This window comes from Loxodonta africana, chromosome 4 (genome assembly GCF_030014295.1).
Source record: "Loxodonta africana isolate mLoxAfr1 chromosome 4, mLoxAfr1.hap2, whole genome shotgun sequence".
In the NCBI taxonomy this organism is placed as follows: Eukaryota; Metazoa; Chordata; class Mammalia; order Proboscidea; family Elephantidae; genus Loxodonta; species Loxodonta africana.
Genome location: NC_087345.1, coordinates 138,728,911 through 138,745,630, shown reverse-complemented (window position 1 = coordinate 138,745,630; position 16,720 = coordinate 138,728,911). Strand labels below are relative to the sequence as shown.

At 47.3% G+C, this 16,720-nt stretch overlaps 1 protein-coding gene across 2 annotated transcripts in view; it reads left to right on the top strand.

Moving 5' to 3' along the window:
- Positions 1–16,515, top strand: part of SLC6A13 (solute carrier family 6 member 13) — a 58,361-nt gene extending 41,846 nt beyond the window's left edge. For both annotated transcript variants that reach the window (XM_064284754.1, XM_064284753.1), the window contains 8 exons: positions 6,047–6,150; positions 7,050–7,174; positions 9,786–9,898; positions 10,198–10,335; positions 11,094–11,196; positions 13,860–13,960; positions 14,967–15,137; positions 16,023–16,515. In XM_064284754.1, coding sequence (XP_064140824.1) covers positions 6,047–6,150; positions 7,050–7,174; positions 9,786–9,898; positions 10,198–10,335; positions 11,094–11,196; positions 13,860–13,960; positions 14,967–15,137; positions 16,023–16,145 — 978 coding nt within the window. In that variant the 3' untranslated portion in view covers positions 16,146–16,515. The remainder of the gene's footprint in view (positions 1–6,046; positions 6,151–7,049; positions 7,175–9,785; positions 9,899–10,197; positions 10,336–11,093; positions 11,197–13,859; positions 13,961–14,966; positions 15,138–16,022) is intronic.
- Positions 16,516–16,720: the final 205 nt, after the last annotated feature.

Here is a 16,720-nt window from a genome sequence, read left to right as displayed (position 1 = left end):
AGCGCCACCCAGAGCCTCTAAAATTTAGTTACCCAGTTATGTTCCTGCCTCTGCTTCCTTGGCATAGAGGTCACCCTCCATGGGGACTATGTGTACAGCTTAGGGACCCTCCTCTGAGTTGTTGGAAGAGGCTTTCTGTGTCTGTGAAAGGGACCCTGAGGAGACTTAAGGGCAGGAGTGTCCTAACACACAGAGGACCGACAATTGTGTGGATTTTCAAATATTTGAAAATAACAAGGCAGTAGCACAGTCACTGAAATTGCTGAGAGGGAGCATGAGAAATGAGAGTGACACACAGTTCCACAGTTCAGTCCAAGACCTGAAACTCAGCACACGCAGAGGCAATGGCTCCCCCTTGTGCAGAACTTGGGGTGATCCAGAAGTTGCGTTGCTCTGAAGTCTCCCAGCTACCCTTGGCTGAGTTACAAGTCCTTCTATTCTAAGCTCTGCTGGGGCTGCCATGGCTCCCAGAAGCAACCAGACCAGACCTACCCAGAAAGTTCCTTGTAGCCTCAGCTAGACTCAGGTCCTGGGAATCTCTTCTGGTAAGATATAAATTTACCCTTCCCCTTCCCATTTCTTAGACATCATAAAAATACAGATTGCTGCTGCCTCTTTTCCACATGGGAACACAAGGGCTGCAGTCGGGTTTGGAGCCGAACTGTAGAGCCACAGCTGTTGAAGCTGGAAGGAGCTCAGAGATTGTCTAGTGCAACCTCCTCATTGCACTGAGGTGCAAACTGAGACCCAGGGTCACACAGCAAGTAAATGGCAGGCCAAACTGGGTGTCTTTTTATTTTGTGAATCATAAGCTCTTTGACTTATCTGGATCCAAAGGGCTGTGCTGGAGAGTAGGTGGCAGGGGCCAGGGTGAAGAGATTGCTTGGATCCCCCATGCAGGAGGGAGCCATTGTGGTTCTGGAGCAGCAGAGGTATGAAATGGTGGCTAAACAACAAAGCTCCCCTTTGTTTGGAGGTAGGACTGAGAAGCAGGGGACATGTTCAGAAGGGAGATGGGCAGGAAGAGATAAAGGAAAGAGGGGTCTCATATTCCCAGAACAGATTTATGGCTTCTGTGATCAGTGCCTTTTTTGTCCCAATAAGCTCTTTATAGCTAACAAGTATTGCGTGCTTACTACATGCCTGGCATTGTTAAAAGGTTTACATGCATTGTTACAGCTAAGTCTCAAAGCAGATCCCCATTTTACAGATAAGGAAATTAAGGCCTGGAAAACTTAAAGAATTTTCCGTCTTCATACCTGGAACCCAGGTTCGAATGATGTTAAATTTCACACACTTTATGATCTCCTCTTGAAGGCAAGATCTGCTCATCTTTGTTTCGCTCCCAGTTGAGTCATTTCGGCAGAAAATTCTGGAGTATCTATTATGTGCCAGGCCTGTTCTAGGTACAGCGTTTGGTACATGATAGCTACCCAGTAAATACAAAGAAGGTGGACCAGATAACCTCCTTGAACTCTGAGCATTAATGAGCCCATAATTCTGTGTCCAAGCTGCAACTCTTGCCATAACTCTAAGCACACTCGTTGGGAGAATGCCTGAGTTCATCCAATTACTCAACAAATATTTACTGAATGTGGGTCAGGGAATCAAGATAAGACTTCTGTTTTTTTTACACTCCAGGATACCATTCTTTGAGCCTTGACCAGCTGTAAGCTTTGCAGGGAGCATATATCTTCCAAGTGCTTTGAGGCCACAGGGAAGGACATGCTTTAAGAGCCAGACCTGGTCCTCAGCTTCAGAGTAGCCTTATTAACTGCCTGGTCCTGGTTCCCTGCTAAAGCAAGGCCTTTGTTGTCAGTGAACAGAGCAGCACCTGCAGGGTAGATGCCCCTGCCAGAGCCCTAATTGAATCCAGTTGGCACTCCCCAGGAAGTGTGATAATTCCAACTGGCATTTGCCTGGCTCTTGAGAAAGGTGCAAAAGTCCTGCTAGACATCTCTTTGCCAAGTGTGCAGACTTGAAGCTGGGGAGCTGGGCAGAGACGGTGCTGCCTTATCTGGTCGCTCCTCCTCCTCTGCCGGGCTTGCTATGTGTTGGGCAGGTTGCTGCCTTCCCTGGGGTTCCCCAAGGTTCATCTGTTTCGCAGTGAGAAATGGCCGCTGGAGACTCTCGGCACGCCACTGTGTAGCCTGAGCTTTATTCAGGGCACTTGTTCCTTTCCCTGCCCTGCCACTGCTAGCTCTTTATCTGTTCTATTGCCCTTGGTAGATCGATAAGGGCAGGGGAGTTGGGGTGGGGCTGCGGTGTCCAGAGCCCTTGTGGAATCTTAGTTAAGCAATTCTAATGAAGGGTTTGTTTAGAACGAAGTTGAACCCTTGCTTCAAATGTGGTATTTGTTGCTGTTGTTAGGTGGCGCTGTGTTGATTCCGACTTATGGCCACCCAATGCAATAGAGCAGAACTGTCCCATGGGGTTTCCTAGCCCTGGTGACACAATGGTTAAGAGCTATGGCAGTAACCAAAAGGTCAGCAGTTCAAATCCACCAGCCACTTGGAAACCCTATGGGGCAGTTCTACTCTGTCCTATAGGGTCATTATGAGTTGGAATTGACTTGACAGCAATGGGTTAATTTTTACAGAAGCAGATTGCCAGGTCTTTTCTCCTGTGGACCAGATGGGTGGGTTCGAACTGCCAAACTTCTGGTTAGCATCCAAGTGCTTAACCATTGCACTACCAGGTCTCCTTTGTTTTGGTATTATGAATTGAAACCTATGTCACCTCATTACCATTGAAAAGTGAGTTATCTTTTCAAATAGTAACAACAAACAATAACAATAGCTAACATTGATAATGTACTTTTTATTTGCCAGGGGCTTTACTGAGTGCCTCACGTGGTTTAACCCTGTGAGTCCTGTGTTATCCTCATCTTACAGATGAAGAAACTAAAGCTCAGAAATTTGCCCAAAGCCACAAAACTTGCATGTGGAGAAGCTTGGGTCTCATTCCAAGAAATCTTTTGGAGCTGACTGTCTTAGTCACTATGCTATACTTTTTCCAAAGGATATGAATTATATGAAAGTTTTAAGGGCTGCTTTTTATTGTTCCAGAATTATTCCAGAAGATAGAGCAGGAAATGAATGTTTTTTTCACATACATGACTTTATTTATTATACACCTTTTTTAGATGTGGAAAGTGAGGTTCATAGAGGTTAAGGGACTTTCCTAAGATCACACAGCTAGGAGTTAGGAATTGAACCCAGATCAGTTTGATCTTTTTCTTTTTCACATCACTGCCTTCCTAAAAATGGTAGGTATTAATAATCCTAGGGGTTGGACTCAAGGTTGAAAATGTTTTCCAGAGGCCTCTCTGTTCCCCTGTCCCCCAGAAGACTTCTCTTTTTACCCCACACTCCACCAAGTGTTTTTTATACTTGGTTCATTCTTGGTCAGTTTTCTGTCCCAGGCAAAGGCACGTTGGAGCTTTGCTCTAGAAACTCAGACTCCTGGAATGGGTAGGGAGCGGGTCGCCTGTGGTGGGAAACAGAACAGCTTGTTCCGTGGTCCCTTCAGCCTTCCTCCTGACCCCATTACTTTTTCCCAGCCCAGCAGGCTTGACGTGCAGCAGCTGTACAGAGGGCTGGGGCTTGCCAAGCTCACGGTGAGGGGCCTTTGGTCAAAGGCACTGCATCTGACTCTTGAACTCAAAACTCTCAGCCCTCCTGCTGTGTTTTTCTCTGTTTTCATTAACTTGTCCTCCCAACTCAGTCTTAGTCTGTCCCCACTTGGGGTGAGGTGAGCAGCCAAGTCACAATTTCTTTTATGATTTTCTTCGAGGCCTGAGCTCACAAAACTTCATAGTCACAGGATTTGCGCCCCCCACCTGCATGTGGGCAGCCACGCAGTGTCTCTGAGGGCACCCGGGGGTATCCTTGGTAACTTACGGGGCAGCCCGTGCCCTGTGCACTGTTAGGCATGGGAGGAAAACAACTAAGGCTCGAGGCCAAGCAGGCTCTTGAGCCCTATCCTGGGACCTGACCTCCATGAGGGGAGGTACCTGTGAACCCCAAGCTCTGACCCTGGGAAAATCCTTTCTGTGTGAGCTCAGAGCCTTTTGCTGCAGGTAGCTTACTGAGGGAGGCAGGAATGAAATAGAAGAGAATGGCCTCCATACTGGCCTCCATACTGGAGGCCATTGAGTTTTCCTGAGATGACTATCCTCACAATATCTGTGGGGCCATTTTAGAAAAGGATTTTAAACATCTTGAAGGAGCAAACAGACTCCCAATGCGTCTCCGCAGATGTGGCCCACTCCCACTCTGTGGCAGCACACTGGATTCTGGAAACACTTACCTTTCCTGTCCTCAGGTACTGTTCATTCATCTCAACCCTTCCCTTTTCTAGCTTCTGAAATGAATCCCCAACCCCCCTTTTGTTTCTCCATTATAAATTCTCCTCAAGTTTAAAAAAATATCCCAAGTGTTTCCGTTCTTCCATGCTACTTGCTTGATAGCCTCAGCCTCTTCCAAATACTCCTCTGTGCTTCCTGCCTCTGACCTCTTTTCCTGGTGGCAACTCCTGCTTGTAGAACATCTGGAGGATGGGATTCACGATGAACAGAAGGGACAAGAGGCTCGAGACATTCTCCCCTTTTCATCACCATCATTCCCTGCTCGTCCCCATTCCCGCAGGATGGAAATACAGCAAGAGGAGTGAGTGCCCTGGGCATATCCCTGATGCCAGTTCCCAGGGGCTATGACTTCCACACCTGGATGGTCATTAGGATTCCCCCAGGAGCTGTGAAAATAATGCAGATTCTTGAGTTCTCCCTCAGGCCTAGAGGGAGGCCCAGTGTGTCAGCTGGGGATGCTGGCTGAAGAATCAAGGTGATTTTGAGGTAGTCAGCCTGCCAATGGGCCAATGATGCTGAGGAAAATGGGCACTTTGTAGGGGTGAGTGTGATAAGAGAGAGCAAGGTGTAGAGAGGTTGAGAGTGGTGGTGATGGTTAGTGAGGCAGGGAAAGACAGGTAAGGCGCCGAGGACCTCTGGACAGAAGGAAGCCAAGGCTTTGGTATGTGGGGGAATTGGAGGCCAGATACTAGTAGACAGAAAAGATTAAAGATAGAGGGTTTTGTGGGAAGCAGGAGCCCATTTGGGAGCTGCTTGAACAAGGGGTGGGGTCTTTCAGTGCCCTTTCTATTAGGAACCAGCACACAAGAACTATCTCCTCGGCAATGTCTGCATCCACAGCTTGGTGCCCCCTGGTAGTTCTCCCATCCTCTGAAGGCTGAAGGGCCTGGGGGAGGGTCTGTAGCCACAGGACCCGGCCTCCAGCAGATCTGCAGGATTGCTTTGTCCTGTTTGTCTAGATGTTCTCTCTCTCTGGGATGTTATTCTAGCTGTTAAATCTAAATCATAACATGCACAGGCTGGGTCAGCCAGCTGAGATAATAACAGTAACATCAATACCCTGTGTTCAGCTGGAGAGTTATTTTCCCCCCGAGAGGCACAAAGCCCCTTACAGAAGCATTTCTGTTCATCCTCTCGGCTTTTTTTTGTGTGTGTGTGAATGAGGATTACTCTTCCTCTTTCTCAGGCAGAAGGTTCTGTGGTGTGAGGGGCAAAGCTACATGCTGGTGCTGGTGTTGGTATTAAGGACCCATATCCCTGGATATCCTTCCCTAGATTCCTTCTGAACTGATCCTGCTGCCATGACAGCCTAGGATAGGAGAAAGGAACTTTGGGCACAATGCAGGGCTTTGCTTCCATGATCACAAGCCAGACCCAGATACAGATCGTTCTAGAAAACCTTGCCACCCTCCTCCACCATGGGTCCCTTCAGTCTTTTTGAATGTGCAATGTCTTTTTGAATGTCTTTTTGAATGTGCAATGTCTGTTCCACTCTGGTTGTGCCCAAGACGCTTCATCTGAGGGCCAGGGACTAGAGCACCCCGGGGATGGCAGGGGTACGAGGGGCCTGCATTGACTGAGAACAGGTTCCTCAGCCCATGCCTGCATTCCTCCCATGGAGGCTCACATGGCCTGGGCTTTGCCAGAGTTCAGCTTTCTTGCCTCTTCCCTATGTAGGTGTGGATGGACGCAGGCACCCAGATCTTCTTCTCCTTCGCCATCTGTCTGGGGTGCTTGACAGCCCTGGGCAGCTACAACAAGTACCACAACAACTGCTACAGGTGACTGGGGAGTGGGGTCTGAGCCACAAACCTGCATGTCTCTGCTGGCCCTCCGCCAAGTGCCAGACCAGGGGTGATTGGGACGAGTGTACCAGCTCATGGAGTTTGTTCCCCTTCCTTCAGGCACTTTCCAATCCCCCAGCCCCACCAGGAGCTGTGCAGGGTGGGCAGAAGGACCACTTCTGAAAGGGTGGCAGAGTTGTGATTGGCTGCGAAACCACAGCAGGGGCCTAGCCAGCCCGGTGATTTAAAGGTTAGCAGGCTTAGGGGCACTCAGTAAGCAAGTCTGAGAAATAAATTAGTAATGTTATGCTGCTGAGCCGCATTCACGCCTGCTTTGTAAATCTGCCCCAGCAAACATCGAATCCTTACCCATTTTTACTTCACCTCCCCTCCCCATCATCCCCTCCTGCTTTCCTGATTCCATTTTAATACTAGCTGAAATATAGCTGAAACGAATCATCGCATGCATTTCAAAATGAAATTTAAGTAACTAAGAATTCTACGTTGTTTGAGATTATCCATGCCCAAACCCTCCTACATTAGCCTGACACATTGAATTAGGTCAGAGAGGCGGTATCCCGAAAGGTGTGGTAGGAATATGGCAGGGAGGGGAGGCTGGAGAGCGTGTGTGATTTTTAGATCAGTGTTTTACTTCCTCACAGCCGCCTTCTTTCAGGTCTACCTTGATTTATTCCAGAACCAACACTTTGAATGGTCATATTAATTCTGCCAGGTAGCCCCATCTCTGGCCCTGTGCAGGTATCTGCTGTGAGGACGTGTCTTCCCTAGGGGCCCCCACTGGCTCCCAGACAGAAAGCCTGGCACGTTGATTGGCAGCCCCTGTCTGACGACTCCTGTTTCCACCCCATCCTTGCTTCCCCCTCCCACCCGCACAGGGACTGCATCGCCCTCTGCTTCCTCAACAGCGGCACCAGCTTTGTGGCCGGGTTTGCCATCTTCTCCATCCTGGGCTTCATGTCTCAGGAGCAGGGGGTGCCCATTTCTGAGGTGGCCGAGTCAGGTGAGCACTTCTGGGGAGGCCTGAGGGCAGAGACTTCTGTAAGCCCGGTGCCAGCCAGGATCCAGAGCCATTTCTGTTGTCTCCTGTGCTGTGGGTGGGCCTTTCACTGTGGCTACCTTTCTTTTTCTTTTTAATTTAATTTGGTTGTTGGTGGTGAGAATATACACAGTAAAACGTACACCAATTCTACAATTTCTACACGTGCAATTTAGCAACATGGATTACATTCTTTGAGTTTTGCAACCAGTCTCTCCCTCCTCTGCTGAGTTGTTCTTCCCCCATTAATGTAAATTCACTGCCCGCTAAGGTTTCTATCTAATCTTTTGACTTTCTGTTGTCACTTTGGTCCCACATAGATAGTTCTTAAAAGAGCATAATGCTCAAGGCCAACTATTGTTTGAAAAAGACTTCAGGAGATATTTTTGGTTTCAGTTGTAAACATTATCTCAGGGCAATAGTTTCAGAGATCACTGTGGCTACCTTTCAAAGGAGGCATGCTGGGAAGACTTGGGGTAAGATTTAAATAGAACCAGAGAATACACAAGTGTACAGTGAAGGTTTCCTTTCCAACTCCGGCCTCCAGTTCCTTACCTGGAGGTACTCAACGCTATCGGTTTCTTATATAACCCAAGGTTTCTTATATAACCTCCTAGAAATAGCTTAGATGTATATGAGAAATTCTTATTTACATACATAGGAGTCCTTGCATTGTGCAAACAGTTAACGTGCTTGGCTGTTAACCGAAAGGTTGGAGGTTTGAGTTTACCCAGAGGAGGAAAGGTGTGGTGATCTACTTCCAAAAAATCAGCCATTGAAAACCCTATGGAGCACCGTTCTACTCCGACACACATGGGGTCACCATGAGTTGGGGTCAACTTAATGGCAACTGGTTTTTATATAATACAATATTTCTATTTCTTTTAACTCCTTTTTAACCAAATGATAACACATTATATATACTGTGTTCTGTACCTCATCTTGTTTTGTTCACTTTAAAATGTATTTCAGAGATAGGCTCCTATCAGTACACAAAGAGTCTCCCTTTTTAAAAAGACTTTCTTTCCACCATGCTATGGTTTTAATTGTAGTTGTTGTTTTACAATAAAGTCTAGGAAGGACTGGTCCCCCACCTTGATAAACTGGGAAATGTTTCTCTGGCTTGTCCCCTGTTTCTGTGGACCGCCAACTTTCACTCTGTAACCATAAGACCATTTTTAATCAAAGCGTTCACAACCTCATCCTTGTTGCACAGAATGCCAAGCACCAGGCAGCTGACATCACTGGTTCTTACTAAAAATGATAATATCTAACTTTTATTAAGCACTTACTATACATTTTTTTTTTTTTTATATATGCCAGGCAGAAACCCTGGTGGCAGAGTGGTTAAGAGCCATGCCTGCTAACCAAAAGGTCAGCAGTTCAAATCCACCAGGCACTCCTTGGAAATGCTATGGGGCAGTTCTACTCTGTCCTATAGGGTCGCTATGAGTCAGAATCAACTCAACAGCAATGGGTTTTGGGTTATACGCCAGGCACTGTGCAAAGCATTTGCCTGTATTAAACAACGTAAGGCGAGGCAGGTATTACTATTACCCCCAACAACCAGTGAAGGAACTGGTACTCGAGACTTAAACAGCCTGCCCAAGGTCATGCAGTGATACCCTTTAGTTTCCAAAGGAAGATTCCTGTGGGCGAACCCAGGCTTTGGCACATAAATTTGAGTCATTTGAGTCAGCTGAGGTGAACACTAATTCATTCAAGAGGACCTGTGTCAATGGTACTCTGGAATTAATACCAGTTCACTCATTGTAGGGTGACCAAAAAACTCCAGTGCAGACAGAGGCAGCAAAGTGGTGGCCCTGAGCCTAATCTGGCCTTACAGGGATTTTCTTTGGTACCAGCTACTGTATAAGAACAGCAAAGTAATTATCCTTAGCTGGGACGTGATTGTTCCTGTTTTCATAAGGCACCACCACTTCCCCTGTTTCACACTGGGTCAGCTTTACAAATTTATGTGACCTGCCTGAGCTCTTTTTAAGTTTGAAACCTCTAGTTTGGAGCAATAGATCTGGAGAGTGAGACCTGAGGATTCGGGGGTAGAACTTAGAGAAATGAGGACGGAAATATCCCCTTTCTGTTTTCCAAAGCCCTTTCACATCCACAATCTCCAGGTTCCAAGCATGCCAGTGACAATACAGTGGGTAGTGCCTTGGAAGTTTGGGGGCCAGACAGAGGTTTGGGTGTCTTTTCCCAGGCGAGAATGCTAGTGGCAATGGTAACTGTGGGATGAAGTTCTGTCTAACCCATTGCCGTTGAGTCGATTCTGACTAATAGCGACTCTATAGGACAAAGTAGAACTGCCTCATACAGTTTCCAAGGCAGTAATCTTTATGCAAGCAGACTGCCACATCTTTCTCCTGTGGAGCATCTGGGGGGTTTGAACTGCCAACCTTTTGGTTAGTGGCTGAGTGCTTAACCACTGTGCCACCAGGGACCCTTGAGTTCCCTCTAGCTCCTGTTATTCCACGGCCCTATACTGGGGTCCTTGGGATTGCACATGGCCTAGATCTGGCCCAGGCACTGGGCTGTGTTTCTCTACTCCCTACTGTAGGCCCTGGCTTGGCTTTCATCGCCTACCCCCGGGCTGTGGTGATGCTACCCTTCTCTCCACTATGGGCCTGCTGCTTCTTCTTCATGGTCGTTCTCCTGGGACTGGATAGCCAGGTACCAATAGGTGGTATACTCAGAGACTGAGAGGAGTGCGTCAGTGTGTGGGCTGGGGGAGGGGGAGCGGTGGGCACCAGGTTGAGCTTGACACCCTGAAACACTCCGAAAAAGCTGTGGGCTAGGCGAACGTCAAAAGTTGGTGCCCTTCTGAGAAGCAAGAAGAGCCTTGACCTAACCATGCAAGGATGGGCAAGGAGGCCAGGAAGGCTGATCCTGGAAGAAAGAAGCCATAGCTAGTTGATGGAGCTTATTTTGGGAGCTCTCTTTCCCTCCAATTCTCTCGCCCTCTCATCCAGTTTGTGTGCGTAGAAAGCCTGGTGACAGCACTAGTGGACATGTACCCCCGCGTGTTCCGCAAGAAGAACCGGAGGGAGATCCTCATCCTTGCTGTGTCTGTCATTTCCTTCCTTGTCGGGCTGATCATGCTCACAGAGGTGAGGGTCTGGGAGGCTGCGAGGTGGGGACCCAGTAAGGAAGAGGAGCCGAGGTGGACAGCTTCCACCTGTCAGGTGGAGCAGACTGCTATGGGTTCAGGACACTGGGATGCCCTCTTTTCCCAACTCAAAAAGGCACAAAGTAGGCAAGCCCTCCCTTGGCCTTTAGGCATCAGCCACCTACCTCTGGGGGTGAGTGGAAGGGAAATTGGCTCCACATTGAGCTAAGAGCTATGGAAAGGATGGTCAGGGAAGTTTTGAGTTGGGAAAAACAGCCTATCCACCAAGCTCCCATGATTTCCCAGGCAGCTGAGTCAAGTTCCATGGTCAAACTTCAAGGGAGAAAGGGACCCCTGGGGATGGGTGACAGTCTGTGTGATGTCTCCAGGGAAAAGCGTGCAGATGGAGCTTGTCATCTTGATATGACAGCCCCTATTTTATCCTGATACCTTGCCAAAAAAAATACACACTGTGTCTTGGGCTTCTGAGGTCAACCCCTAAATGTTCTCAGGGATAATCTAGCAATAGCTGTCTGATTTCATCTCTCTTCTATCCAAAAACAATAAAAAAAATATATTGTATCTTACATCTGTCTAGTGTTTTATAGCTTACAAACTACATTCTCTAATATTATCTGTCTCCTGTGATTCTCACCAAGTTTGTTCTGTGGCCCAAAGGTGTGAGGCTGGAGGGGGTGGGCGTAAGTCTGATTCCTCTGGATAAACGTTTTTTTTTTTTAAACAAAATCTTCCTGGCAGGGTGGCATGTACGTGTTTCAGCTCTTTGACTACTATGCAGCCAGTGGCATGTGCCTTCTGTTTGTGGCCATCTTTGAGTCCTTCTGTGTGGCTTGGGTTTATGGTGAGTGACTCCTTCCTCAGCCCTAACCCCAGTTCTCTCCCACACCCCAGGGCTCTTAGACAAAAGAGGAACATCCATTGCTCACACCTACCTTTTCCTGGGACTCTCTCTTTTACCCAACCTCAAAAATCTTTTTTTTTTTTAATATGATTTTTATTGTGCTTTAAGTGAAAGTTTACAAACCAAGTCAGCCTCTCATACAAAAATTTATATACACCTTGCTATAGACTCCTGGTAGTTGCTCTCCCCCTAATGAGACAGCACACTCCTCTCCACCCTGAATTTCCATGTCCATTCAGCCAGCTTCTGTCCCCCTCTGCCTTCACATTTCCCCACCAGATGGGAGTTGCCCACATAGTCTCATGTGTCTACTTGAGCCAAGGAGCTCACTCCTCACCAGTATCATTTTCTATCTTATAGTTCAGTCCAGTCCCTGTCTGAAGAGCTGGCTTTGGGAATGTTTCCAGTCTTGGGCTAACAAAAGGTCAGGGGACCATGACTTCCGGGGTCCCTCCAGTCTCAGTCAGACCATTAAGTCTGGTCTTTTTACGAGAATTTGAGGTCCGCATCCCACTGCTCTCTTGCACCTTCAGGGGTTCTCTGTTGTGTTTGCTGTCAGGGCAGTCATTGCCAACCTCAAAACTCTAAAAAAAAAAAAATAAAAAGCAGTCATTGCCAACCTCAAAACTCTAGAGAATCCTAAATTGCTCCATTGGAAGATCCCTACAGAGGTTGTCTTGCCCACCTTCCTAGTTATTTTTTTTTCAATAATTTATTTTATTTCGTTGGAGAATATACACAGCAAAACACACCAATTCAACAGTGTCTATATGTACAATTAAGTGACATTGATTATATTCTTCCAGTGTGCAGCCATTTTTACCCTCCTTTTCTGAGTTATTCCTCCCCCATTAATATAAACTCACTCCCCCCTAAGGTTCCTATCTAATCCTTTGATTTGCTGTTGTCCATTTGATCCCATATAGATAGATCTTAGAAGAGCATAAGGCTCAAAGCAGACGTTCTTTACTAGTTAAACTAAACTATTGTTTGGTTTTTCACTGGGCAATTTTTTCAGAAGGAGACCACCAGGTCCTTCTTCTTAGTCTTAGTCTGGAAGCTCCGCTGAAATCTGTCCACCATGCATGACCCTGCTGGTATTTGAAATACTGGTGGCATAGCTTCCAGCCTCAGAGCAACACATAAGCCACTGAAGTACAACAAACTGACAGAACAAGGGGACACTGCATGGTTTACAGTCAGGAAAGGTGCATGCCAGGATTGTATCCTTTCACCGTACTTATTCAATCTGTACGCTGAGCAAATAATCTGAGACACTGGACTATATGAAGAAGAATGCAGCATCAGGATTGGTGGAAGACTCATTAACAACTTGCAATATACAGATGACACAACCTCGCTTGCTGAAAGTGAAGAGAACTTGAAGCACTTACTGATGAAGAGCAAAGATTACAGCCTTCAGTAGGTATTACACCTCAACATAAGGAAAACAAAAATCCTCACAATTGGACCAATAAGCAATAGACAGAGAAAAGACTGTCATTGTCAAGTGTTTCATTTTACTTGGATTCACAGTCAATGCCCACCGAAGCAACAGTCAAGAAATCAAATGATGTACTGCATTGGGCAAATCTGCTGCAAAAGGCCTCCTTAAAGTGTTGAAAAGCATAGATTTCACTTTGAAGACTAAGGTGCACCTGACCCAAGCTGTAATACTTTCAGTCACCTCATATGCATGTGAAAGCTGGACAATAAATAAGGACGACCAAAGAAGAGCTGATGCCTTTGAATTAAGGTGTTGGCAAAGAATACTGAATATACCATTGACTGCCAGAAAAATGAACAAATCTGTCTTGGAAGAAGTACAGCCAGAGTGCTCCTTGAAAGAGAGGATGGTGAGACTTTGTCTCATGTACTTATAGGTACTTTGGATATGTAATCAGGAGAGACCAGTCCCTGGAGAAGGACATCATGCTTGGTAAGGTAGAGGGTCAGTGAGAAAGACCCTCAGTGAGATGGATTGACGCAGTGGCTGCAACAATGGGCTCAAACATAGCAGCGATCTTCAGAATGGTGCATGACCAGGCAGTGTTTCATTCTGTTGTACACAGGGTCACTATGAGTCCGAACCGACTGGATGCACCTAACAACAATAATATTGTTTGGTTTTAAGGATGCTTCAGGGGATATTTTTGATTTAAGGTTTAATGGTTATCTCAGGGTAATAGTTTCAGGGGTATTTCCATTGTCCATAGATCCAGAAAGTCTGGATTCCAGGAGAATTGAAATTCTGTTCTGGATTTTCTCCCTTTTGATTAGAATTCATCTATAGAATCTATGATCAAAACCACCTTCCTGGCTTTGACTGCACCTAAACCACCCCAGGTGGGCCCAAACCTTTCCAACCTTTAGCAGATTGATAATCAAGAAGTTATTATGTTTGCCTAAGCCAAGGTCTGCCCACTGCTGTTTCTGCCTATTAATTCAGGGAAGGGTCCTCTTCCAGCAGTGATTTGAAAAGATGACTGTGGTATCTTCTCTTTATTGCTCCTCACCAATGCTGGTCTGATGGCCCCCATCCTGATACTTTGGACACTAAAGAATGTCCCTTCTCCCCTTCTTCCTTCTCTTCTTCATGGTAGGAGCTGGGCGCTTCTATGACAACATTGAAGACATGATTGGGTACAGGCCATGGCCTCTTATCAAATATTGTTGGATCTTCCTCACACCAGCTGTGTGCACAGTAAGATAATCCTCAGGGGGTAAAGTCAGATGGAAGGAGAGAGAGATGGTGGTGGTAGTGGGGTAGATAGGCCATTAGACCTAAAAGGGACTTCTCCCTAGAGATTGAAAATCATTTTAGATTTTCATTCATTCTCCTGCTGGATTTTAGAAAATGCCAGCAAGACAGATATTTCCTTTTCATTTCACAGAAGGATAAACTGAGGTCCAGAACTGTCAGATGATCTGACCAACACCACAGTGTGAGTCTACTGGGATAGCGAGGCTAAAGCCCGAGTACATGAGGCTGCTCATAATAATACTAATAATCACAGCGATAATAATAGCAACAGCTATAGAGTACTTACTTTGTGCCAGCCACAAAGTGCTTCATGTGTATTAACTAATTTAATCCTTACGAGAACCCCATGAGCTAAGGATTGCCATTATACTCATTTGACAGATGAAACAAAAGCCAAAGAGGTTAAGCAACTTACTCAAGCTGGAAAGTGGCAGAAAGCTAGGATTCAAACCCAGACAACCTGGCTCCAGAATCTGAGCCTGTAACCACTGTGTGCTACTTCCTGTTGCTTTATCTGTTTATGTCAGCCCATCCCCTGAGCCCCCACTGTATAGGACATAAATGAGGGACAGAGGGGAAAGGAGGCATGGCTCCTGCCCTTGAGGTCCTCATAGCCCAAACTGACTATGCAGGAGTCTTAAGCACCCACCACTACCAGCCCCTCCCACCAAGCACATAATCATGTCCAGATTGGGGGGGTCAGTCATGTATAGTGGTACCCAGGGAGATGAGGGCCTGGAGAGACACTGTATGTGCCCTGAAGATACCTACTGGGGAATGTGAACTTTGAGTAGAATGTGGGTGGAGATTTGATTGACCCAGAAAAGCCCAGAGGCAAATCCAGCCTTGGAGTGTGACCTCTGCTAGGCCAGCTCTTCCAGGTGGGGGACTGAGGACACAGGGCTCCTACCCCCTGTGACCCCTTCCTCTTCTGTTCTCACCTCAGGCCACCTTCCTCTTCTCCCTGGTCAAGTACACGCCGTTGACTTACAACAAGAAGTACACGTACCCGTGGTGGGGTGATGCCCTGGGCTGGCTCCTAGCTCTGTCCTCCATGGTTTGCATTCCTGCGTGGAGCTTCTACAAACTCAGTACCCTCAATGGCTCCTTCAGAGAGGTAGGGAGTTAGTAGGGAGGAAAGCAGTCAAAAGGGGAAGGAACCCTATCAGAAGAGGTAAGATCCCTTGATGGTAGGTGGGCTGCCTACCAAGGGTAGAAGCTGGTACAGAGAGGGGCCGTTGAACCTTGTGTGGGTGTTAGGGGGGATAGAGTCCTCAACCATCAACTATCTGTCAGTTTGTCATACTGTGGTGGCTTGCATGTTGCTGGGAGCTATGCCACTGGTATTTCAAATACCAGCAGGTTCACCCATGATGGACAGGTTCCGGAGGAGCTTCTAGACTAAGACAGATTAAGAGGAAAGGCCTGGCTATCTACTTCTGAAAATTAGTCAATGAAAAACTTATGGATCACGACAGAGTATTGTTCAATATAGTGCTGGAAGATGAGTGCTTTAGACTGGAAGGCACTCAAAATACACAGCGACCACAACAGATTCATGCTCAATGATCACGAAGATGGCATGAAACCAGGCAGTGTTTCATTCTGTTGTACAGGGGGTCACCATGAGTTGGAGCTGATTCGATGGCAACTAACAACAATAGCAGAGTGCTCGGAAGTCACAGAAAGAGACTGAGCAGCTCCAAGAATATAGGTGCTCTGGTGGCACAGTGTTTAAGAGCTATGGCTGCTATCCGAAAGGATGGCAGTTCGAATCCACCAGCCACTCCTTGGAAACCGTATGGGGCAGTCCTACTCTGCCCTTTAGAGTCGCTATGAGTCAAATCAACAGGTTCGGTTTGTTTTTTTTGGGTGTGATTATAGGGTTTGCTCTTGGGGGGTATGTTTGTGCAGGGGGAGGCAGGCAGACACTGGAGATGAAGGAAGCTGGCATTCCTGCCCCCATTCCACCTCATAACAGCCACCTGCACTCTCCTTCCAGAGAATACGCCAGCTCGTGTGCCCAGCTGAGGACCTACACCAAAAGAACCAAGCAGGACCCCCTGCTCCTGCCTCACCCAGGACATCACTTCTCAGACTCACAGAACTAGAGCCCCAGTGCTAGGAGGGCAGAGCGTGGTACCCGTGAGCCTGGCTGTGGGCACAGCCGCAGTGGGGAGAGGGTAGAAAAAGCCCCGCTGTGCTTTTCTGCCCCTTACCTGAGATAGCCAAGACAAAAGGGGATACTTTGGAATCTGCCTTCTGAGCTAGAACCTTCCACCCCAACTTCCCTGCTCCAGGGGTGGTTTGAACAGATATGAAACTCCAGTACCAAGAGCATCTCTTTGAGATGGGCCTTCAGAATCCGGGTGAGGGCTGGTGGGTAGGTGAGAGCTTTGTCAGCCTCGGGGCCCTCCTACCCTTCATTCCATTAAATCCACATTCTTCTCACAACTGCTAACAGGTCTGCCTGGTTTCTGCCTCTCTGCCCTGCTTCCTCGACCACCTCCCCACTTTAAAGCTGTGACTTCAGGACCCTGTCTCCTTCCCGCCTTTCCTTCCCTCACAGAGTTCTCCTTGTCAACCATGTAGGAGAAGTGATTGCAATGGGGAGATGGGTGATGGGGCCAAGCTGGGATCCTCCACCACCAGACACTTGTACCAGAGAAGGCTACCCCATCTCTCTCCCGGCTTCCCCCA